At 37.0% G+C, this 23,849-nt stretch overlaps 3 protein-coding genes and 1 pseudogene across 8 annotated transcripts; 1 reads left to right on the top strand and 3 right to left on the bottom strand.

The window, feature by feature from the left end:
• Positions 1-24: 24 nt before the first annotated feature.
• Positions 25-16,528, bottom strand: LOC103524597 (serine/arginine repetitive matrix protein 1). 5 transcript variants are annotated; one of them, XR_003391093.1, is made up of 10 exons: positions 16,246-16,528; positions 5,150-5,267; positions 4,788-4,911; positions 4,173-4,362; positions 3,586-3,797; positions 3,071-3,164; positions 2,543-2,802; positions 1,781-1,966; positions 1,229-1,457; positions 25-590 (listed from the first exon to the last, which is right to left on the bottom strand). XR_003391093.1 is itself a non-coding variant. In XM_008489659.3 (9 exons), exons 2-9 carry the CDS (start codon positions 5,235-5,237, stop codon positions 1,322-1,324), a joined length of 1,290 nt encoding a protein of 429 aa, XP_008487881.1. In that variant the 5' UTR covers positions 5,238-5,267; positions 5,739-6,515; the 3' UTR covers positions 899-1,321. The 5 variants fall into 5 exon arrangements, 1 of the variants encoding a protein (XP_008487881.1); XR_003391112.1 differs by lacking the exon at positions 16,246-16,528 and adding an exon at positions 9,304-9,496; XR_003391068.1 differs by lacking the exon at positions 16,246-16,528 and adding an exon at positions 5,739-6,515.
• On the bottom strand, positions 8,488-9,094 carry LOC103507765 (annotated as a pseudogene). The gene is made up of 2 exons (XR_003395689.1): positions 9,043-9,094; positions 8,488-8,876 (listed from the first exon to the last, which is right to left on the bottom strand). The product of XR_003395689.1 is annotated as a 40S ribosomal protein S3 pseudogene (transcript).
• Positions 11,860-12,276, top strand: LOC103507850 (protein C19orf12 homolog). The gene has a single exon (XM_008472399.1). The coding sequence runs from the start codon at positions 11,860-11,862 to the stop codon at positions 12,274-12,276; it is 417 nt and encodes a 138-aa protein (XP_008470621.1).
• Positions 16,529-20,212: 3,684 nt separating the features above from the next.
• LOC103508042 lies at positions 20,213-21,454 on the bottom strand. The gene is made up of 3 exons (XM_026822581.1): positions 21,284-21,454; positions 20,600-20,829; positions 20,213-20,409 (listed from the first exon to the last, which is right to left on the bottom strand). Exons 1-3 carry the CDS (start codon positions 21,418-21,420, stop codon positions 20,243-20,245), a joined length of 534 nt encoding a protein of 177 aa, XP_026678382.1. The 5' UTR covers positions 21,421-21,454; the 3' UTR covers positions 20,213-20,242.
• Positions 21,455-23,849: the final 2,395 nt, after the last annotated feature.

Raw genomic sequence — 23,849 nt, forward strand, 5'->3', positions numbered from 1 at the left:
TTAAACCGAGTTAAAACTCTGATTGTAGCCATTAATAAATTCTTGTACAATATTTTTAGGAGCAAAATTTGCACTCATTGAGTGAGTTAGGTAGTTTCCTTTATTTGATATGGGAATATTGCGGAAAACATTGATTTCAACATTCTAAATAACATTCTGTCACATATAAGTACTCAAGGAATAAAAACTAATTCCTTCAGAATTGGAAATCGGGGAGTGTTGTGCTATTTACTGGATCAGTTATTAGGGGAAGCACTTACTCTCTCACATAGATAAAGCATTGATCTAATTATCGACCGTTCACACATATCTAATAAGGGACTCACACCTCAAGTCTTCACAAAATCTTGGAATCACGTGAGTTTTGTGCTGTTCACTAGGTCTGAGGGCACTTACTCTCTCACATAGATATTTAACTACTTACATAGATAGAGCAATGATCTAAATATCAACCCATCACACACATAAGGGGGCTCACAAAGAACCTGAATTGTTCACTAATTGGGGGAGTATTGTGCTTTACACTTGGTCTGGAGGGCGGGCACTTGCTCTCTCACATAGATACCTAGAACATTGATCTAAATATCAATTTACCGGTATTTTTTAAATCGATTTATCTCGGTATCTAGAAGTCGTAGAAGAAAAAGAAAAATTCCGTTGGTCCTCATTTTTCATGCTTTATGACTTTGAAACATCATTCAAGTAAGCGCAACCGATCTATTGGTTGAAAATTTTGAAATCGACCAATCAGATTGCTCTGCTCAATCCGAGAGTTAAACTTAAACCGAGTTAAAACTCTGATTGTAGCCATTAATAAATTCTTGTACAATATTTTTAGGAGCGAAATTTGCACTCATTGAGTGAGTTAGGTAGTTTCCTTTATTTGATATGAGAATATTGCGGAAAACATTGATTTCAACATTCTAAATAACATTCTATCACATATAAGTACTCGAGGAATAAAAACTAATTCCTTCAGAATTGGAAATCGGGGAGTGTTGTGCTATTTACTGGATCAGTTATTAGGGGAAGCACTTACTGACATAGATAAAGCATTGATCTAATTATCGACCATTCACACATATGTAATAAGGGACTCACATCTGAAGTCTTCACAAAATCTTGGAATCACGTGAGTTTTGTGCTGATCACTAGGTCTGAGGGCACTTACTCTCTCACATAGGTATTTAACTACTTACATAGATAGAGCAATGATCTAAATATCAACCCATCACACACATAAGGGGCTCGGAAAAACCTGAATTGTTCAAAAATTGCGTGAGTACTGTGCTTTTCTGGAGGGGGGCACTTACTTGCTCTCTCACATAGGTAGAACATGGTGAGGATGATGCGGGGGCAGACCGGCATGGGGGGGCATACCATGCATGGGAGGGGGCGTAATGGAGAGGGTGGGACGGGGGGGTCTCCTGCGGGCGTGTGGGTGTGCATGGGCCGCCCTGAAAATGAAACAGATTTAAAAAAAGAAGTCAAAACGGGGATGTATAGAGATTATAGAGAGGAAACACCAAGTACGAAGCCGATAATGATCTCTATAAATTCGCCCAGATGTCCATCGGTGTGAGGTTAAATCCCTTAAAGAACCTGTCGGAACTTAACCAGTGCCCCCTCTTAGTTCAGATTCGATATAAGATTCGAAAAACAACGAACATGTAGCAGTTCTGTTTAATTGGTACGAAATAAAAACGGCGGTGAAACACCCATCTCTCTCTCTAAAAAAAAATGTCAGTCAGAAGATTCGAACCTAGAACCTTTCACTTACCGCGACTCGAAGTAGCGCTCATTGTCCAGCCAGTCCTGATACTTGTACCACCACTCTTCCCATTTCATATAGTCGGCCAGGGTGAGATCCCGTAGATAGCCTTGTTCCTTGTAGTAGGCATAGCGTACCCGCACATCATCCCAAGATCCGTCTTCCATGAGAGCGTGGTTCGATGCCGGGGGACGGCTGAAAATAAATAAAAATTCAAATTGTTATAAATTTAGACTGCGGGTGTAAAGGGACTTTTCAATCTCATCCTGGCAGTATAAATGAGGTATACATATTCTATTCTATAAAGATAAACAAAAAATCAAGAGGTCCGCCATGTTTCATAATTACTATTTTATGAAGAGGTCTTTGATAGAGAGAACTGTAACTACTGAGGTTTTGTCGTCCCGAGATCGAAGAGACAAGGAGAATAGGATAGAAGAAAGCCAGCCGTTCCGAGAACGAACTCCATCTGCTCAGGATGGAGTCCGCGGGAATCGAATCAGCGACCTAATGACTGCCAATGCTAAGGTCTTACCGCTTATCGTTCCGAAAGCAAAGAGAGAAGAAAGACAGGGTAGGAGAAAGCCAGCCGTTCCGAGAATGAACCCCATCATAAAAACTTAAAGCGTCTAAAAAAAAAAAAAAATGGAAAATCTACGAATTTTCACGAAATCCACCGAAGTTCTGTCCTCCTTTAGCTTCGGTTATTTTTTAATCCACGAATTTTCACGAAAACCACCGAAGCTCTATTCGCGTCTCTACGGTACTCACGGTTGGAACGACATAGGCGGGGAAGGGGGTTCATCCATTTCCACGCGTAACGTCCGATCCAGGCCCCCTGAAGTGATTCTCAGATTGCGATGATTCTTGAGGTCCCGATCCACAGACCACTGGGCCATCTTGCCAAACCGTTCGCTCAAGGTCATTCGCGGGGTGGGAGGGGAGGGGGAGGAGGAATCATCCGAGAAGGACTCCTGTTTGATGTGAACGATGGGGGTGGGGGCGCGCGCCTGCTTGTCCTTCTTCTTACTCTGTGGAGCGGGAGAGAAATATTAGTGGTTGAGTGAGAGTTCAAGTACCTAAGAACATTGACGCTTGAGAAATTTTTCTTTGTGATAAATATTTCTGCCAAATTCCATTACAGACCCCTCCCAAAGGCTCAATGAGGCCCAAAATTTAATGAGAAATTTTCCTATGTGATAAATATTTCTGCCAAATTCCATCAAAGACAATTCGTCCAAGATCTATAGTGAAACAAATATACTAAACGCAAAATCCTTGGATTGTGCAGTTTCTTACCTTCTCACGGTCACGCTTCTTGGATTTCTTGCGAGGTTTCTCTTTAACCACAGGGACAGGATTACTGGACCTTGGCACCGAAAATGAACGAGATCTGAAACACAAATGACCAAACAAAACTTACTTAATTGTCTTGGCTTAGTCAGCGGTGATAGTACTTTGAATCCACCAAATCCTAATAACTAAGCAAAGGTTGCGTGTGGTTGGAATCTGTATGGATAACCAACTGGGCAATAGCGTGCTGTATGCTATTCCCGGTCACACTCAGGCTGGGATGAGGTTAATATGAGTAGGTGGATAGTTTGTGGCCAAATGGAGGGTAAAACTGCAGTCACTAAAAACCTTAGCCGTTATACATACAGTGACGTTAAACCGACGGGAAAAAAAGTCTTAGGATACCGAGATTAGCATAGTTACATAGGACCTATTATTCCCTGATCCACAAATAATATCGATGTCAAATAAGTGAAAATATATCACTCGACCAGAGAGGTAGGCTGGGCCAAACTACCTACCTGGATCTATTGCGGGGCGGAGGGTTACGTGAGATGGGGGAGCGGGCAGCAGGTCTCAGCTTCGGCTCCTTGGGCGGGGGAGGTCTCTTGTCCCGGGTAGACGTAGATGGTGCCTCCTTGCTATCGGCTAGATGCTGGAGACACACACTACACTGTGAGTCTGAACATGAACTCAGGGAACCCGAGCTGACACTCTCTGACCGCGCTGATCTCTGTGGAATACGAAACACCAAATTTAATATATTAATAAAGAGGGTATTTTTTTTTTAGCCTTTTCCTATTTAAATAGGGTCAGTCTTGTCAGTCCCTTCCAGGCAGCCCTACTCTGTACTTCTCAGTGTGATATCACCTTGTGAAGCGAATCATTCTCTTTTCAGCGGCTTACTCAGTCAATCCTAACTTATGTAACTCACTTTTTCAAAACAATGTAGATATAGGATCTACTCAGGGCCATATTCAGGGGGGCCGCCCAGCTTCCCTCGAGTTCAATTTTTCGCTTTTACTGTAAGCTCCGAAAATTTGTATCACTATTTGTACTCTCGGGCCCCCCTCGACAAAATCCTGGACACAGCCCTGGATTTACTTACTCTAGGGGGAGGAGTCATAGGTTTCTTAGTCCGAGATTTGCTGCTAGGGGGAGAAGACTTGTAAGACCTGGAGGGCGGGGTACGGCGCGATACAGGACTGCGAGAGCGTGAGCTATCTCTGTCCTTCTTGCTCCCACCGGGGGCTGCTGGGTCCTCTAGGTAGAGCTCCTTGAAGCCGCTGTGTCGCCATCTGTCGGAAAACAAAGTAACTCATTAAAGTCATTAATAATGTATTTATTTAGACCTTTATTGGGTATGATTTTACGGGAACTGTTGACTCTGCCTAAGTCAAGCTGATTTTATGTTTTCAAATCACCATTGCCAGAGCGTTTTAGGTATAGTCAACGCAGCCTAGGAATCAACAATGCCTGTAACATATACAAATATAAATTTTAGGTCAAAATTATTACCTACTTATATAGGACAATTTCTACCATTCAACCCTGATATTTTACGTAAAGAATAAACAAAAGGATGAACTCAGTTACAGAATATATGTTATTTCAAATGCCTGGATAGGACTCAAATGTCTCTTTATCCCAGCAGGAAAATATGCTATCAACCCCTTAGTACCGATATGATTCGACTTGGTAAACTTTGATTTTTAGTACCTACCTGTTTGGATCCTTTTCCTCAGCTTCCAAAATCTTCTTGTCCCAATATGTCCTCTGACTGCCACTAGTTTCTTTCCTAGCTTTCTTCACCACGTTGTCCACTTCACGTCTCCGGGGTGGGGATGCTGAGAACACAGGTCAAACAATTTTTAAATGAGAGCCATTTTTTTTTTAAGAAGTTTGACAGAAGGAAGTTACTCCTGAGGCCTTATCGTCGAGTAACTTCGCAGGACGGTTCTTGGTCCGGTGGAGGAGTCATTTGTAAGGAATTGGAGAAGTAGGTACGATCCTATACACTGATTTTAAACTAAGCACCTAATTTTTTCGTCCATAAAATAAAAAGTCAACCTGGTTTGTACTTACGTCGTCCACGGGGTCCGGCTCTACTGCTGCCATAGTTGTCCATCCTTAATCTCGACCTTTCCTTTTCTCTGCTTTGTCTGGAAGACATCGTTTAGACAAAGCTCCCAAGTCCTCGAGTCTGTAACAAATTAGCGTCCTAAAGGTCAGTTCCATAATCATAGGAAGACATCGTTTAGACAAAGCTCCCAAGTCCTCGAGTCTGTAACAAATTAGCGTCCTAAAGGTCAGTTCCATAATCATAGAAAAAAAATCGAGGCACTAGAAATCACCTCCTTGGCCCTTGTGAGGAAAAAACTTCTGAACGAAATTCCTTTCTTTTGAACAAAATAATAACCAAAACCCCATCTTTCACTTGTATGGAATTAGCAAGGCGTGACCTCTCTGTGACGCATGTGACTACTCCAATTTCATAACTAATCAAGGAGAATATTTTGACTGTAACCACATGACTAGAGCATGATCTGCACTACTTAGAGTGGGTTTGAAACTCTCTATTAGTTAACACTACATGTAACATTTACCTTTAAGTTCCTAAGAGGAATTCAAGTTAGAAAGACCAGAACGCAAATGAATGATAAATAATAATTACCTTTGATCCGAGAGAGTTAAAAACAAAACATAAAGAGCAGGAGGAAAGGACCAAAGGAATCTCTAGGGCAGAAAACCAAACGGCGCTTTCCACATCGGGCGTGGAAAATCAACGTACGTTCGACTTACGAATACTTGGCAATTTCAATATGCGATTTGAAATTGTTTCTCACGAGCACGACCAAATTGTACGGATGTAAAACACACATCGTCGGCGGTAATAGGTAAAGATAAAACGAACCAAATGACGGAGACAAATCGAACACATTTTGCTGACAAACTCTGTTGGATTTCCGCACAGGCTCCAGGCAGAAATGTTTCTTCTTGGGATGAACTGCATTGTTAGCACTGTAGAGTCGATGTCCTCTTCTTGACGTTCGTCGAACAACTGGCTGCACAACCACGCGAACGCCGCGAACCCGGCGTAACATTTCGACATCGTATAAACACGACAGCGTAAATAACGACGGACACGGTACAAGGCGGAACAAGAATGAATAGGATATTTTAGCACTGAGCTATATCATTCTGATAATTTGCGTAGAACTGAATATTCAGCAAACGAGCGTAGAACTAAATATTCCGCAAACGAGCGTAGAACTAAATATTCAGCAAACGAGCGTAGAACTGAATATTCCGCAAACGAGCTTCGAACTGAATATTCCGCTAACGTGCGTAGAACTAAATATTCCGCAAACGAGTGTAGAACTAAATATTCCGCTAACGAGTGTAGAACTAAATATTCCGCTAACGAGTGTAGAACTGGATAATTGAATATTCAGCAAACGAGCGTAGAACTAAATATTCCGATAACGAGCGTAGAACTAAATATTCCGCTAACGAGCGTAGAACTAAATATTCCGATAACGAGTGTACAACTAAATATTCCGCTAACGAGTGTAGAACTGAATATTCCGATAACGAGCGTAGAACTAAATATTCCGATAACGAGTGTAGAACTAAATATTCCGCTAACGAGTGTAGAACTGAATATTCCGATAACGAGCGTAGAACTAAATATTCCGATAACGAGTGTAGAACTAAATATTCCGCTAACGAGTGTAGAACTGAATATTCCGCTAACGAGTGTAGAACTAAATATTTCGCCAACGAGTGTAGAACTAAATATTCCGATAACGAGCGTAGAACTAAATATTTCGCCAACGAGCGGAGAACTAAATATTCCGATAACGAGCGTAGAACTAAATATTTCGCCAACGAGTGTAGAACTAAATATTCCGATAACGAGCGTAGAACTAAATATTCAGCAAACGAGCGTAGAACTAAATATTTCGCCAACGAGCGGAGAACTGAATATTCCGGTAACGAGTGTAGAACTGAATATTCCGCAAATCTCAAAAGAGCAGAGAACTAAATATTTCAATGCTGAGAATGGAACTAAATATTCTGGTAACAATCTTAGAACTCAATAATCTGGTAACAAGACTGATTGACACAGCACATTTGTAAAGAGTTGAAATAGAAAATATTCACAGGTAGATTAGATTAGTATACATACGAGTATAGGCACATAAATAAAAATAATCAAGAAAAAGGATATGAGGTTTTTAAGTAAATTACTTAAGTAATAATAATAAATAAAATATTAGTAGGAAAAATCAACTTCAAAAAATGCTTAAAAAAAAAAAAAAAAAAAAAAAAAAAAAAAAACTTATAACCTATAAGAGGAGATACTTGCTTTAGGAGTGTTCTAAATGTGGGCCATCAGCTTAAAGGTACTGCTGTCTGAAGCCTGATATTGGAGCCTAATTTTAGTACCTATCTGATTTGATGTGGACAGTCCTCAATATACTTGGAAGTTTTTGTCGTGTCTGATATGGACATACACTTAAATGTTACCTACCCAATATTTTGTGTGGGTGGTATTTAGTTAATTTTATTTCAGTGCATTCTTTATAAATGGTACACTCATTAATGAGAGGTGGGAAAATGCTGAACAGAAACATTACCATGTTCTCCACATAGATCAGTTGCGCTTACTTGGGTGATGTTTCAAAGTCATAGAGCAGGAAAAATGAGGACCAACGGAATTTTCCTTTTCCTTCTACGACTTCTAGATCCCGAGATAAATCGATTCATAAGCAGGAAAAATGAGGACCAACGGAATTTTTCTTTTTCTTCTACGACTTCTAGATCCCGAGATAAATCCATTTTGCCGGTAAATCGTGAACTTTGACGTCACGGCATACGCTCCCGTAGGCGATGACGTCACATCAAATGTCCCGAGCAAATGTCAGCAGCTCAGCACTTACACTTACCTATTACTTGCACTTGCTTTTGGATTGGTGATTGGGGGTGTGTTTATGTACCGGGTTGAGATGAGCTCGGACGAGGTGAGATAGCTGTCCCGGCGGCAATTTTTAAAATTTATTTTATATTTACTTTTGTTTGCTTTGTAATTCGCTTGTTTGTAATATCTAATATAAATAAAAAGTATAATAGAAAACGTGCAAACTAGAGATAAGAAGTAAAAAATGAATTCAGATTGTACAAGTTGCGGGAAAAAAAATCAAAATTTCGAATTTCCCGCCAACTTTACACGCTCATGAAGGCTTATCATTACCCTAAGCATCAACAGGTAATGTACTAGGTGCATCTGCATAAGTATAACAATTTAAACAATAGAGAGAAACATCAGAATTATACCTGATATTTATTGAAAATTTCATGACATTGCCTAAATCAATCTCTGACTTGATTAGATTACACATAAAAAAAGCAAAATCAATCAACAAAAATTACAATTACCTTCTGACAGCCAGACCACCAATCAGTTTATAACGCAGGGATTCAGCCTGTGCAATAGCACACAATCCTCGGGTGGCTACTTTCTCAGCATACAATTCAATAGCTCCGTCAGCAAACTTGAATCTCTTCTGTACAACAGAGGTCAACTCTCTGATACGTCTGCCTTTGTCTCCAAGGACATTCTGTGTACGTGTGGCCATGATGATGATTTCAGTACGGGCAGGTGTGAATCTGATTTCAACCCCAGAATACCCATCTTCAGCCAGTTCTCTGGTAAGAAATTCATCAAGTTCAGCTCGGAAAACTCCATCAGCTACAAACTGAAGAGAAACACAGATTGACAGTGAATTGGACACACCAATAGTATTAACTAAAACCCTAAACAAGACACTAAAACCCAAGGGCGAGTCCCTGACGGTTGCACCATTAGAAATGGTCTGTGTCTGGCAGGAATACAGTAGATGGGGGTTCTCAAGTTTCTAGCATCATAAGAACATTACTAGTGCCCATTGATATTACAATCCAATTGAACTTACGTACAGCTACAACTAGAATTAAAATGGGTACTTGTGCAGAAGTCACGTCCATGAAATATTGCTACTTACTAAAGGAACTGGCACAAACAAGCAGTGAGCAGTGTTATTAAGGCTTAGGTTAAACGTAAGGAGTTTTCACAATTAGAGCAGTGATTAGTCTTATTATAGGGTTAGGTTAAATACAAAAAGGAGCTTTTCTTTTCCACGGACGTGACTTCTGCATAATTACCAATCAATTAAATACACTGCACAGAAACAAACCTGACGTCGATTTTGGATATTATTTCTACAGTTGTGAAGGTAAGTATTATACTGATGAATTCACAAAAAAAGTCTATTAATCTATTTTAAATTATTTGTTGTATTTATCCTCCGAAGAAACGCACCGAACCACAATCACCATAACACCATTTTGACTTTTTTTTTTTTCTTTTTTGATCACTTGATTTGCATATTTGCAATTTGCATTTGGTAAAACAATGTTGCCAGATGTAGCAAAACAACGTTGCCAAAAAAAATATTTATGCTCATTTTACCAGTGGCGTAGTTGGTACTCCGGGTCCAGGCCTCCAGGGTGTGGTTATGTACCGGGTTGAGATAGGCCATTCCTGTCCCTTGTTGGCGTGTTGACCTGACCGTGTTGTTTCCATTTTCCAAAGTCCAAACATTTAGCTCGTACCTATAACCTATTGCTTATTGCTTTATTTGTTATTTCTTGGTACGTGGCACGTGGCATACACTACGATCACTATACGTGGCACTCGTGGCAGACGTGGCTACGTGGAAGAATAACTTTTCTGATGTTCTTCCGTTTTATTCTTATTAATTTCCAATAAATTGCTCGATGTTTGAAGGTGGTAAGGTGAAGATCTCAAAGTTCATCAGCATTTTTCAAATCAAGTTTCGGGATCTAGGAGTTTGTAGTATGTTTGAAGGTGGTAAGGTGAAGATCTCAAAGTTCATCAGCATTTTTCAAATCAAGTTTCGGGATCTAGGAGTTTGTAGTAAAAAAAAGGGATCTCCACATACCAAACATCCCTGCTCAAAGTTCCACTTTATGTAAACACTACCTACGTAGGTACCTACCTATGTACATATGTACCTGCCTATATGTAGGTACCTATCTACCTACCTATGTAGGTACCTACCTATATAATAATAATAGTGCTTATTTATACTGCTCGCATAGGACTGATAAGTCCCTTTACTCCAGCAGTAGGCTACTACTATTATTGTGGTCAAATTCTCAAATTATATTGAGGATAAAATTCCATACCTCGGCTGGGATTGAACCCACCCCCTCCTGTTAACCAGTCGAGCGCCTTGACCACTACACCACCACAGAATACTCAGAAAAACAGTCAAATTAGCAGACACAAAACGCAAAAACCAAAGAAAACGATGTGATCACATCAGCAAAAGCCAGAAGAATTTCTTTTTTCATGGTTGGTTACGTCCCACGCAATGTTGCCAAGCATCCCTACGCTTTAAAAATTTGAATCTCATTATTTTTCCCGCGCACACTTTGGGGACGAATTTCTCAGAGAAGAAATACTTTTTTAAAAAAAAATCTTTTCGGATTATTTATTATTTTCGACGATCTTTACGAAAAAAATACATTTGGACAGTTATATTTTTCATGAGAATCATCAATAGTGAGTTTACACACTTAGCAAACGAAGAAAAATAGTAACTTTGTTTATTTTTTTTTTTTTTAAATTTTTTTTTTTTTTTTTTTTTTTTTTTTTTTTTTTACAAAATTTTACGGGACAACGTCCCATTTATTACAATAAAAAAAAAAACTGAATGCTAACAATACAAAAGAAAAAAAAAACATACAAAAATGAAAAATAAAAAATTAAATAAAAATAAAATAGAAATCAAATTACAAGTTTACCTATACGCTAATGAAATGAGTATTTTTATTGAGGATACAATTCCATACCTCGGCTGGGATTGAACCCACGCCTTCCTGTTAACCAGTCGAGCGCCTTGACCACTACACCACCACAGGATTCTCAGAAAAACAGTCAAATTAGCAGATACAAAACGCAAAAACCAAAGAAAACGATGTGATCAGATTAGCAAGAGCCAGAAGAATTTCTTTTTTCATGGTTGGTTACGTCCCACGCAATGTTGCCAAGCGTAGGGCGCATTTCTAAATTTGAATCTCATTATTTTTCCCGCGCACACTTTGGGGACGAATTTCTTAGAGAAGAAATACTTTTTTCAAAAAAAATCTTTTCGGATTATTTATTATATTTGACGATCTTTACGAAAAAAATACATTTGGACAGTTATATTTTTCATGAGAATCATCAATTACCACATCATTTTCCACACGCCAAGAAAGGACGGGAATGGCCTATCTCAGCCGGGTACATAAACACACCCACAACCCGGTACATAACCACAGCCCCAGGCTCCAGAATCCAATCAGCTGATGAGGTATAAATATTAGGTAAATAAATTCAAAATCTTTTGTTTTCGTTTTCACTATTCACTATTCTTTTTCTTTATCTTAATTTCTTATCAAAAGTTCAAACTTCAAAAGAATTTAAAGAATACTCATCTACCTTGACTTGTGAATCTTGCAATCTCGTGATCTATAATTCTATTATTCATTTATTCTCAGATTTCTCAGTTGCAGGAAGTTATCTTGTCATTTTCTATCATTAGACTCAATTGAACTTTTATAGATAACAGCAAATAGAACTTTTAGAGATAATAGCAAATAGAAAGTCATATAATTTATTTGGCTTGGACATATTGAGTAGGTTACATCAGATTTTCAAGTGATTTCTATCTCAGATCAACATGCCTATTGATGCTGGAGAGTTGGTAAGAGTAGTGGTAGATGTAATGAGCCATGAGAATGCTAGAGTCACACTCACAGAATCAATTAAAGGTGGTGTTCTTGCAGGAATTGGTGCAGTTGTTGGGGGTTTAGCATTGGGCCGTACAGGAATAGCTGTTGGTGGACTGTTGGGTGGGTTGTTTGGGATGACAGCAACAGGTGATTTCAAACCAGTTTATGAAATAATTAGAGATGACTTCACTGCTGCCCAGAAAGCTATGTTAGCTGCAAGACTAACACGGGCATTACAAACAGCTGGAGTGGATGATATTGTACGACTGACTGCACTTGCTTATAGTCCTAACATACATGGTCTTATTGTTTCTGAAGTCCTTGGATTTATGAGGAATGAGATGAATATGGCAATCCAAATGTAGAGATAGTACCCACCTAATTTTGTTTGTTTGGTTGAGTTATTTATAATAATAGTATCAGTTCAGAACAGTACCTATAAGATACAAGTACTATTGGTGCTTTCTCCAAGACTGTATTTTATCCACTTGTATTTATCTCAATTTTAATGTTTTATTTTCTTTTCTATTTTTTACTGTAAGTTTTGTATTTGTAAGGTTTTTATTTTCACTGGTTTCAATATGTAAAAAATAAAATAAATGATCATTTTTTACCATCTAGCTTACTAGAATTATTTCTATTTATTATGTGTATGCCTAGCTCAGTTGATCAATTTTGTTGTGTTTAGGACAACCCTTCTAAAATCAGATTTCCTATAGGTTTTATTAATTTGCAATTTTGAGTCACACAATTTGATTTCTGATTGTATTGCTGGTATTTTGTCAAGCATAGGATCCTTGGGTTGGCCTGGTACACAGGCCCAACCATCTTGAAGATGAGGCTAATAAAACAAAAACCTTCATCTATGCATATCAATCAGAGCTTCAAATTAAAAGAGAGAGAAAGACTTGGGTAGATCAAAACACTTGAGCTAAAATCTACATTTTGTAAATATGTATTTGAAGTTTATTATTAACACATTTTTGTTTTGTAATTGGTACAAAAAAGTAACATTGCAATGATCAACAGTATAAAAAAATAAGGACCAGGCAGGTCTTCAATACCTACTTATTTGATTAATATTAATTTTTCACTTTGACAAAAAAATTATCAAAGTATCATAGTCCAACTGGAAATAACAGAGCTGTTAAATCAGGGTGAATAGAAGTAACATACAACATCCGAGTTATTTACTATCTATAATCCTATACCCTCCCATTATCTCCCAACTTTTGCCTTTATACAAGCGGTTTTCAGCTATACCGACTAAACGGTTAGAGATACGGTAAAAGTTAGGGTAAAATAATACTCAAATAAGCATCATTCAATAGGATGAGGAAAGTCGTGTGATGTTCACACTAAATTTTTTACATAAAGCTAAATCAAAATTTTGAAGGTGTACCTTCAAAATCAAGCCCCCCCAAAAATTTAGGCAAGAACTGCCTATGTTTATACTTTTTACTTTCTATTACTACAGTATAGCAAGCTATACTAGTAATGAAAGTATTGCAATTGGTCCTGATGTGAAAAAGTGATTTTTAGCCCATGGTCTGTATGTATGTACCACAGGTTTAAATATCTCAAGAACGGTTTGTCATAGAGTGCTGAAATTTGGTATGCTATCCCGGTATGGTCCAAGGACGTGACTGTAACAATTTGGTGAAAATTGAATAGTCACCTATCCAGATATCAACCAAAGTCAAAGTTTCTTCAGTGGGAAAAGGTGGTATACAAAATATCTCAAAAACGTTTTGTCGTAAAGTGATGAAATTTGGTATGATATACCGGTATGGTCTAAGGACGCAACTGTAACCATTTGGTAAAAATCGGACAGTCACTCACCCAGATATCAACCAAAGTCAATGTTGCTTCAGACTTGAAAATTTTTCAAAAAAAAAAAAAAATCGAATTTCTTTGATACATTATCTGATTCCTAAATTCCTTATTAAACGGGGAGTATTTTAAGATAGAATAATACGTATTTGCAAATGTATTAGAAAGTCGTGTGATGTTCACACCAGATTTTTTTTTTTTTTTTTTTTTTTTTTTTTTTTAAGGGTGACACAGACATAGCAACAACTAATTTTTTCCACCATCATTTTTGTGAGATCTTTTATTTGAAGAAGGCACTCAAAATTGGAAGAGAAAAATTTCCCCCAAGGATATTAGAAAATGAGAGTTGGTCTTGTTTTTTTCTTGCCATAGAATGGGTTTATGGGACTTGGTAGGGGGGAAGGTTTCAGCACTCCCTGTATAGGTTTCTTCTCTGCATCAAATGGAACTTTAGGATTCAAAGCCAATGTTGCCAAGTGTTCTTCAACATCTGAAAACAATAATATTACAGCCAGCCTAGTTAGCTTAGTTGGTAGCGCGTCTGCCTTGTAAGCGCTAGGCCGCGGGTTCGATTCCCGCCCGGGACGGATTTTATCCTGATGGGATAATGTTCGTTCTCGGAACGGCTGGCTTTCTCCTATCCTGTCTTCCTTCTCTCTTCGATTTCGGGACGAAAAAAAAAAAAAAAAAAAAAAAATACATACATATCACCATCCAGTTCTTAAAAATATTGTACTTTGGTACAACTGTGGCCACATAATGGGCCATCTAGTCCTAAATGTTACTTACTCTAAAAAGGTGGCCTATTTTAGAGAGAGAGAGAGAAAAGAGTATTATCCACAGAAATGTTACTTACCCTGTGAAGTATTCATGTCTAATCGAATGGAGAGACGTTTTGCAGTACCAGGAGTCTTCAGCTCACTCACTCGGGCCTGGAATCAAAATGAAAAGAACATAATAATACATATTGTATTTCATGTAATAATTTATCAGTCACAGAGAAATTCATTTTATTGCGTGGCAATTCTCTCAATTTCTCAGATTCGTAGAAACTTAACCCATCCTTTAGGGTTTAGGGCTATTTGCCACTACACCTAAGCCTCGGAGTGGACTTTTTATGTATGGAGTCTTAACTTCCAGAGGGCTAAGGAATCTTTAAACTTACATTCTGGGGCTTTAGTGGTGTGGTTTTAACGTCCCTTTTAGGCTTATCTTCAAGTTGAATGTCTCCCTTCTGTTTCATACTAGGATACACCACTGCATTCTGTGGGGAAGTACTCAGATGTTTCAACTTGTTGGGCACGGTGACAACAGAAGCTATGGGTTCTCCATTGTACAGAACTCCATTACATTGGTCAGCATCATCAGAATGAACACTAGAAGTTCCGTTTGTCAGGGCTCCACTTTGTTTGGTTCCTTTCTTGTTCTTTGTACTTTTTTGTTTTTGAGGTGAACTACAACTGCCCTCTGTACTCTGAAATGGTCAAAGAACACTAACTTGTAAATCACTGATCCAAGGGTACTGTAGATCTCGCTTGGAAAAAGAGTCCCTATGCCCTGGCCAGGATTCAAACCCAGCACTTCCAGGTTGAGAGTGTCAATAGTCTTGGCTCTTAACCACTCAACCACAGAGGTGGACATCAGCCTACTTGAGAGTTTACACGATCAGGTTGAGAGTGTCAATAGTCTTGGCTCTTAACCACTCAACCACAGAGGTGGACATCAGCCTACTTGAGAGTTTACACGATTTTTTTCCGAATGTCCTATAGACAACGTAATTTAAATGACAGTGTTCCCACTTGACTACACGTGACGAGATTACTAATGAAATGACACAAAGTGTCCTTGTAAACAAGGTAATTTAAATGAGAGTGTTTCCACTTACACAAGACACAATATTTTTTTATTTATTTTTTCCAAACAAATGGGACCGGCCTTTAATACAGATCATGATCACTTTCAGGCAAAGTATTCGTCTAGGGATTTTGAATGGCTGGTAGCAGCCAGACACCAAGTATTCTGAAACCTGTTGCACATACCACATACCTGAGGTTCTCCCCCTATAGGGGACACTCTCCACCAACATTCCCCACTATCCTTCATCAGGTTGAGATTCTGCTTGGGACTTGTACAGTTCTCATTCGGTCGCTTTGATCGATTGGTGACGCACTTTTTTTTGTGGTGACGCACTTTTTTGTTTATTTTCAAGTTTTCAACAAGTTTTATAAAAATTTAAAAAAAAGGTAAAAAAGGGTGTTTTAAAAAAAAAAAAAAAAAAAAAAAAAAAAAAAAAAACAGGTGACAGAAAAATAAGGCTCAACTGCAATAAACAAATAAACATCATTATGATTGAGAAAAACTGATCCAACAACACTCATGGAGCACCAAGAACAATTTAGCTCTGAGAATCTTGAATTTCATCCAATACCAACACTTCTAGTTTGATCCTCCATAGCAAGTATTTCTTCAAGATCTAGCCACATTCTTGAAAAGCACATTACCTGATTATGCTGCTACTTTTGAAACTCAAGTGTATATTACTATTAATTATTTAATTTGTATTTATTTGTTTAAATTATAGGTAATTATTGTTCTTTCAAATTATTTTCAATTATCAGACAGTTCTTTCCTTGAAATATATAATATTTTATTTTTTATTAAAACTTAGTGAGGTAGGCAGGTACCCACATTTACCTAACAAAAGTTCACAGTATGTCACCTAGAAAAAGAAGCAAATGAATATACTGCCTGACTGGTGATATGATTTTTACAAGAGAAACCAAAGGCTGGCTTTTCCTGGTCCCACTCAAGCTGAGTGATGTTAATGAGGTTATTCAGGTAGCAGGATAAATTGTTGGATACAGTGACACCGAGATCTTTAATGGATGAAATTTCTTGAGTGGGAATGTTGTCAATAGTGTATGTGTATTCAATCTGTGTATATAAATTGTTGGATACAGTGACACCGAGATCTTTAATGGATGAAATTTCTTGAGTGGGAATGTTGTCAATAGTGTATGTGTATTCGATCTGTGTATAAATCTTTGAACTCTTTCATTAAAAATGAATTTTCGACCTTTTACAGTTATTTTTTCGGAGTTTTGACCTCAGATTTGGATTTTTCCCAACTTTTTACATAGGAATCGACAATTTATTCATAATTTTTACCCATTTGCAACTCCTCCATTCTTTTTCACGTGAAAATCTAACCTAAAAAAAAAAAAAAAAAAATATTGAAGTACCTAGACCTAGGTTCCTAGGTATGAAAATGTGAAATTAGTTTAACCTGAAATTTGTTGAAAATTTTAAAAAGGACAAACTCAATGGTATGTACAGATCTGAACATTGTGGTAATTTTGAAGAAATGTTATAATAGAACATAGATAGATAGTTTCACGTTGTGCAGCAGTACTTGTCCAATATTGGTATCATCGATACTTTGCTTTGTTTTTATTTTTTAAAGAATTCAGAACTTTGGTAAATTTACAACAGATTACATCACCATATATGGGAAATTGTAAATTGAGATCTTTCCATTTCACACAATTGGATATTTGTGGGTTTTTTGCATAGAATTCTACTTGGGCTGGGTGTTTTGATAATATATCATAGAAAGAGACCTTTTCCTGATCTCCAGGTTTTTCACATTTTAACAAAGCTACTTCTCTTAAACATTCTTCATAGAAGTCATTGACTTGGGTTGTTAAGAACTGTACCATGATGTTTTTGTCAACATAAATATTTGCTGCTCTCAATTTTGCTACATGCTTTTCCACTACTTTGCTTGATTCAAAAGTCATTCTATACTTTGTTGCCTTTTCAATATTACTACCTGCATCCAGAAGAAAAGTTACTATATCCCAATTTTTTGCTTGACAAGCACTATGAAATGCTATTTTTCCATACTTATCTTCAGCATTAATATCTGCATTATATTTTAGAAGAAGTTTTATAATATCCAACTGATTGTGAAAAGCTGCAGTATGTAAAGCTGTACTTCCATGTTTAATAGTTCTCAGATTAGTATCAGCATTGTATTCCAACAGAGTGTCGACTATTTCATAAAGTCCCTGTCTACAACTTGATAAAAGAGGTGATGTGTCTTTAAGATCAAGAATATCTGGGTCAGCACCAGCTTTTAATAGAAACTTCAATAAATCGAGATTATTTCCAAAAGCTGCAAAGTTCAATGCTGTTCTATTATTAAAATTCCGAAGTGTGATATCAGCGTTGCATTCTTCAACAAGGAATCTTGCAATGTCGTTGCAATCACCTCGATAAGAAGCATAGTGTAAAGGTGTCATGTAGTAACAAGCCTCATTTGTTAGGTTAACATCTGCACCATATTTTACCAACATTTTAATGATATCTAGAGATGGATCTTTCATCAGTGCAGTATAAAGAGGTGTATAAGTTCCATCTCCCAAATTAACATCAGCATTTGCTTCAAGTAAAATCTCAACTAAATCTAATCTCTTATCATAACATGCAAAAAAGAGAGCAGTTGAACCATCTTTGGTTTTATGGTTTACATCAATATTTTTTGTATTTAACAAAAATTTCACAGCTTCCAAACATCCATGAGAAACAGCAACATGAAGAGGAGTTTCACCAATGTCATTTTCAATATTAACATCAAAATATTTCATTGCATAGGTTATCATGTCCATATTTCCAGTTGCACATGCAAGATGTAGAGGTGAATCATTTTTGTACATGGTTATGTCAGCATTAGAATTTATAAGATGATTAAATACTTCCAACTGATTTCCTACAATAGCACAATGAAGTGGTGTACAGCCTTTATTGTCTTGCAAATTAACGCCAATATGGGATAGTAGAAACGAAACCATTTCTATACTAGCAAATTCACAAGCAACGTGTAAACATGTGAAGTTGGATTTCATTTTAACTGCTACATCAGCTCCAAGTTTCAGAAGTAGATTGAAAATCTCTAAATGATTATTTTTGATTGCAAAGTAAATTGGTGTTTTTCCAAGATCATTTTCTGAGTTGATATCAATGTGTTTTACTAGATAATTAACCATAGCTAAATTACCAAAATAACAAGCTAAATGCAGAGCTGTAGTCCCATCCATCAACTTTGCTTTTATATCAGCACCAGCTTCTATGATTGAATGAAATACTTCTAAAGATGCCTGTCCTTTAATAGAACATGTAAGAGGTGTCCAACCATCCTTATCTTGATGGTTAATGTTAATATGCTTTAAAAGATAATTTACCATTTCTAAGTTTCCAAATTGAGAAGCCATGTGTAGAGCTGTTCTCTCCCCTTCTGGTACTGATAAATCACAACCATGATTTACCAAATAATTGAAAACTTCTAAACAGTTTTGTGCAATGGCACAAAAAAGGGGTGTGCATCCATCATCGTTTCCAGAGTTTATATCAGCTCCTTTATCAAGAAGAATTTTTACTATCTCTAAACATTTTCTTCTACATGCAATATGAAGAGGTGTGAGACCAGCTACATTCTGGACATTGACAGATTTCTCAGCTCCATAATCAAAAAGAAGTTTGACAATATCTACACTCTCTACTATTGCTGCAACATGAAGTGCAGTTCTATTTCTTGATTTTTCAATAGCCAGAGGATTTGCACCCTTTTCTAATAGAAGCTTGACCAATTCAATATCTGAGTTCAAGATAGCTGAATGAAGAGGAGTGTCTGTTTCAATTATTCTTCTTGAGTAGTTAAGGGGAACACCTTTGTCAACTAAGTTAAGGGGAACACCTTTGTCAACTAATAACTTTGCTATATCTGTTTTCTTTTCCTGAAGAGCCCAACATAAAGCTTTGTATCCCTGTGAGTGTGATAAGTATTCAGGATGTTCCAAAAGATCAAATTTCTTGAAAATATTTGTGAGTTCTTCCTCTAAAGCTTTGTCACTATTGCTGTCTGAAGATTGGGGACTGTGATTTAAATCCTGAAAGAAAAATATCCATTATTTTTCCCGCGCACACTTTGGGGACGAATTTCTTAGAGAAGAAATACTTTTTTCAAAAAAAATCTTTTCGGATTATTTATTATATTTGACGATCTTTACGAAAAAAATACATTTGGACAGTTATATTTTTCATGAGAATCATCAATTGCATTTATTTTGCTTGGGGTTTTGAAATCTTTTCGGATTATTTATTATATTTGACGATCTTTACGAAAAAAATACATTTGGACAGTTATATTTTTCATGAGAATCATTCCTATCTCACCTCGTCCGAACTCATCTCAACCCGGTACATAACCACACTTTACACGCTCATGAAGGCTGTGTTAAGTTACCAATTTTTAAAAAAAAAAAAAAAAAAAAAAAAAAAAAAAAAAAGAAAAGAAAACTGTTATCATTTTCCCCTACTGAAGGGAAGGTTCGTTTTGGCTTTCTCCTGTCCTGAAGGAGAATATCCTTCTCTTTTCAAATTTGGGATGACAGAACTTACGTTGTTTCAGTTGAGTAGTTCCCTCTATCAAAGCATTACTTACTTCTTAGAGGTTTCTTTTTTATCACTGACAGTGACAATGTTCCATTGGTCCTGTGTGACTTTCGGTTTCTTTGTTGGAACTCCATTGGTTTTAGCCTGGGAATTCTTCTCTGCAGGGGTCTTAGTTATACTCCAATTTCCTTTCCTTCCAGCCACTATGTCACCTGAAACAAACAACAACAATGAACCAATGAAAATAAAAATCCATGCCTTGTGTAAGATCGAACCCACACCCTCCTGTTTACCAGGCGAACGTCTTGACCACTACGCTAGCGAGTCAGGTTGTTTTTTTCATGCTGTGGACAAAAACATCATTAATCAAGTACCCCTATTTTACCTTCTCCTAACACTTACCTAGGTCATCAAGGTCTAATGTCTCCTGTGCTTTTCTTTTCCTCTTCTTGCTCCTTTTGCCTCCCCTCTCTTCTTCCTCCTCCTCTTCATTTTCTTCATTGCTATCCATTTCTCCAAGTTTTTCTTTCACCATTCTCTCCACAGCCGAATCAATTTCCTTGTGTAGTCTCGGACCCCTCTTGATCTTCTTCAACCCATACGGGTATTCACCTCGCTTCAAGGAGCTGAATCTGTGGAGAAACAAAAGTCATGGAGATAGGTAAGCTATGAGTAGGTATAGTTAAGAAGTTAACTTGGATATGACCAAGTACAGATACTCGGGGAACATTGGGGTTCATTTGGGGGGTGGTTGGAGGAGATTTATTTTCGTACAAACTTATCATTGGAGAATGACTACCTACTTACTTGTTATGTTTTTTTTTTTCTGCCAGAGGTTTAGTAGTTTCCTAAAGGGAGCAACAACGGAGGTCTTATTGTCCTAAAATAGAATTAGGACGACAGGATAGGAGAAAGCTATTCCGAGTACCAACCTTATTTGCTTAGGATAAACTTCGCCTCGAGCGGGAATCGAACCTGCGGCCTAGCGCTTGCAGGGCAGATGCGGTACCCTCCAAGCTAGCTATGGTAATAGAATAGATTGATTGGCAATCAATATGGCTCATAATATCTACTTGTTTAACTTACTTTGTAAGCAACTTTGACAGGTTGTCCGATTTGCGATTGATTTCCTTTTTAATCTCCAGCAGAACTTGAATGTAGCGTTCTGGATCGATCTTAATCACGGGTAACATGACATCTACACAGCCAGGTCTTGGATCCATATTAGTATCCGTGTCTTTCTCTACCAGGAGATTTTCCTCTACTTTGACAGGTTGTCCGATTTGCGATTGATTTCCTTTTTAATCTCCAGCAGAACTTGAATGTAGCGTTCTGGATCGATCTTAATCACAGGTAAAATGACATCTACACAGCCAGGTCTTGGATCCATATTAGTATCCGTGTCTTTCTCTACCAGGAGATTTTCCTCGTCCTCGTCTGATTCTAATGCTTCATCATCTTCCACTCTCTCTATCACGTCAATGCGACCACCTTTGAAACCAGACTGAAAAGTGATGAAAGTTGAGTTAAAATTATTGTAAAAAAGCCAACTTTCATAGATGGATATAATGCCCCAACTATAGCATACTGAATGCAACAGTTCCAAATGATGGATCATTCAAATTATGCATGCAACATTGTTTGTGGTCAGAATTTGGATATGTTATCTAGGTCATTAAAAGCACTATGCCTCATGAGGATATATTTGAATGCAACAGTTCCAAATGATGGATCATTCAAATTATGCATGCAACATTGTTTGTGGTCAGAATTTGGATATGTTATCTAGGTCATCAAAAGCACTATGCCTCATGAGGATATATTAAAAAAATGTTAAAATACTGGGAGAAAAAACTCCAATTTTTCATCTTCTGAATTCCTGCATAGAAAACTTTAACTCACCGCTTCCCAAATTCTGAACTTTTCTCGGTACTCATCTGCAATGTCTGTCAAATCAATCAAGTGCTTTATCACAGTTTCCTTCATGTAAGCTGCCAAGGGTCGGTACTTGGTTTCCGCCAACTTTTTGAAGAAAGGTCGCATGAATAAAATAAGAATGTCATCGTTCAAATCATCACCTGCCACCTGAAAAAAAAAAAGAAAAAAAAATGACTTTTTAAAGGGGAAACAAAATTAATTAGGACATTTACATAAATGACTAGGTAATACTATGGAGGGGGATATATTTATTCTCCTGTTTTAAAAGGCCACATCTGGGCCCTATGATATAAAACTGTATTACAGGCAAACAGCCTGTTTTAGAGGCTCTGTTTCACAGAAATATATCAGGATGAAATAATTTAAAAATGAACAGCCAGGGATGTACTCAATGGAAAATGTTTATATTTTTCATAGGAAAAAGAATCATATCAGCTGTATGATAAATACAACAAATTTCATGAAGTTACTCTACTAGCAAATAGGTAGGTCTCAAAATTGTGCCATTTTATGTCCTCACTTTTGTCTTCCAAATTCCTTTTTCTAAAGAAATAGTACTTATTATTAATTTCCATTTCTTACCTTACAGATTTCCTCAATGATTATGTCACAGAAATGAAAGAACAATCCCTGAGGAAGAGTTGGTTTATTGATGAACATGGAGAACTCTTGTGAAAGTTTGTCATTCCAACCATGTTTCTTACACAGAAATAAACTCTGCCTTGTAAATCTTCTTACAAGCTGAGAACAATATCAAAAATATGTACCTATTTAGTTCCATTTACTACAATCATGACAGTTTAAATTTTCACCAATGATTTTAATGGCAACATTAACAAGACTTTTTTTTTATATAATAATCAAAAAATTAATCTTTGAGATGGTAAGGGATACAAAATGAGATGGATATGTACTTAAACGATATTACAGACAAGCCCATTCACAGAAAATATGTACCTATTTAGTTCCATTTACTACAATCATGACAGTTTTCACCAATGATTTTAATGGCAACATTAACAAGACTTTAAATATGTACCTATTTAGTTCCATTTACTACAATCATGACAGTTTTCACCAATGATTTTAATGGCAACATTAACAAGACTTTTTTTTTAAATAATCAAAAAATTAATCTTTCAGATGGTAAGGGATACAAAATGAGATGGATATGTAAGTACTTAAATAATATTACAGACAAGCCCATTCACAAATAGGTACTTCAGCAAATTAATAGGTAGTTAGTTAGTTACTTATCTACAAAGAGAGAGAGAAAAAAAAAATACTTATCTACAAAGAAAAAAAAAAAAACTCACCATTCCAAATTTGTCCAATCTGAAGACATCAATGGAACTCCATTTGTTACACATCATATGATAGAAACTGCGTATGAAAGACAAAGCTGAGTCCTCTGTAGAGAATGCACGAATCAGTTTGCTAATGTTCTCAGCACATTCTTCCTGTTAAAATAAAAAGTATATGGTACATAAACATAATACCAAGTAATAAAAGCGAACAATAGGAAATACCTAAGAATTACACAAATCAGTTTGCTAATGTTCTCAGCACATTCTTCCTGTTAAAATAAAAAGTATATGGTACATAAACATAATACCAAGTAATAAAAAGCAAACAATAGGAAATACCCAAGAATTAAAAAATGGATTTTTACTCCCTGGTGGTCATGTTTGGAGCATTTAATGTGAAGACCAAC

The sequence above is a fragment of the Diaphorina citri genome, unplaced genomic scaffold, assembly GCF_000475195.1.
Source record: "Diaphorina citri unplaced genomic scaffold, Diaci psyllid genome assembly version 1.1 scaffold1, whole genome shotgun sequence".
In the NCBI taxonomy this organism is placed as follows: Eukaryota; Metazoa; Arthropoda; class Insecta; order Hemiptera; family Psyllidae; genus Diaphorina; species Diaphorina citri.

Excerpts from the sequence above, each read along its gene's own strand:
- LOC103507850 (XM_008472399.1), top strand. The coding sequence starts at position 11,860 with ATGCCTATTGATGCTGGAGAGTTGGTAAGAGTAGTGGTAGATGTAATG.
- LOC103508042 (XM_026822581.1), bottom strand. The coding sequence starts at position 21,420 with ATGGATCCAAGACCTGGCTGTGTAGATGTCATGTTACCCGTGATTAAG. Across the intron at positions 20,830-21,283 it reads CTGTCAAAGTTGCTTACAAA|ATTCAGCTCCTTGAAGCGAG; the intron begins GTAAGTTAAACA and ends GTTTCTCCACAG. Across the intron at positions 20,410-20,599 it reads ATTAGACCTTGATGACCTAG|GTGACATAGTGGCTGGAAGG; the intron begins GTAAGTGTTAGG and ends TGTTTGTTTCAG.
- LOC103524597 (XM_008489659.3), bottom strand. The coding sequence starts at position 5,237 with ATGTCTTCCAGACAAAGCAGAGAAAAGGAAAGGTCGAGATTAAGGATG. Across the intron at positions 3,165-3,585 it reads CCGCCCCGCAATAGATCCAG|ATCTCGTTCATTTTCGGTGC; the intron begins GTAGGTAGTTTG and ends TTTGTGTTTCAG. Across the intron at positions 1,967-2,542 it reads CCGCCTATGTCGTTCCAACC|CCGTCCCCCGGCATCGAACC; the intron begins GTGAGTACCGTA and ends ATTTATTTTCAG.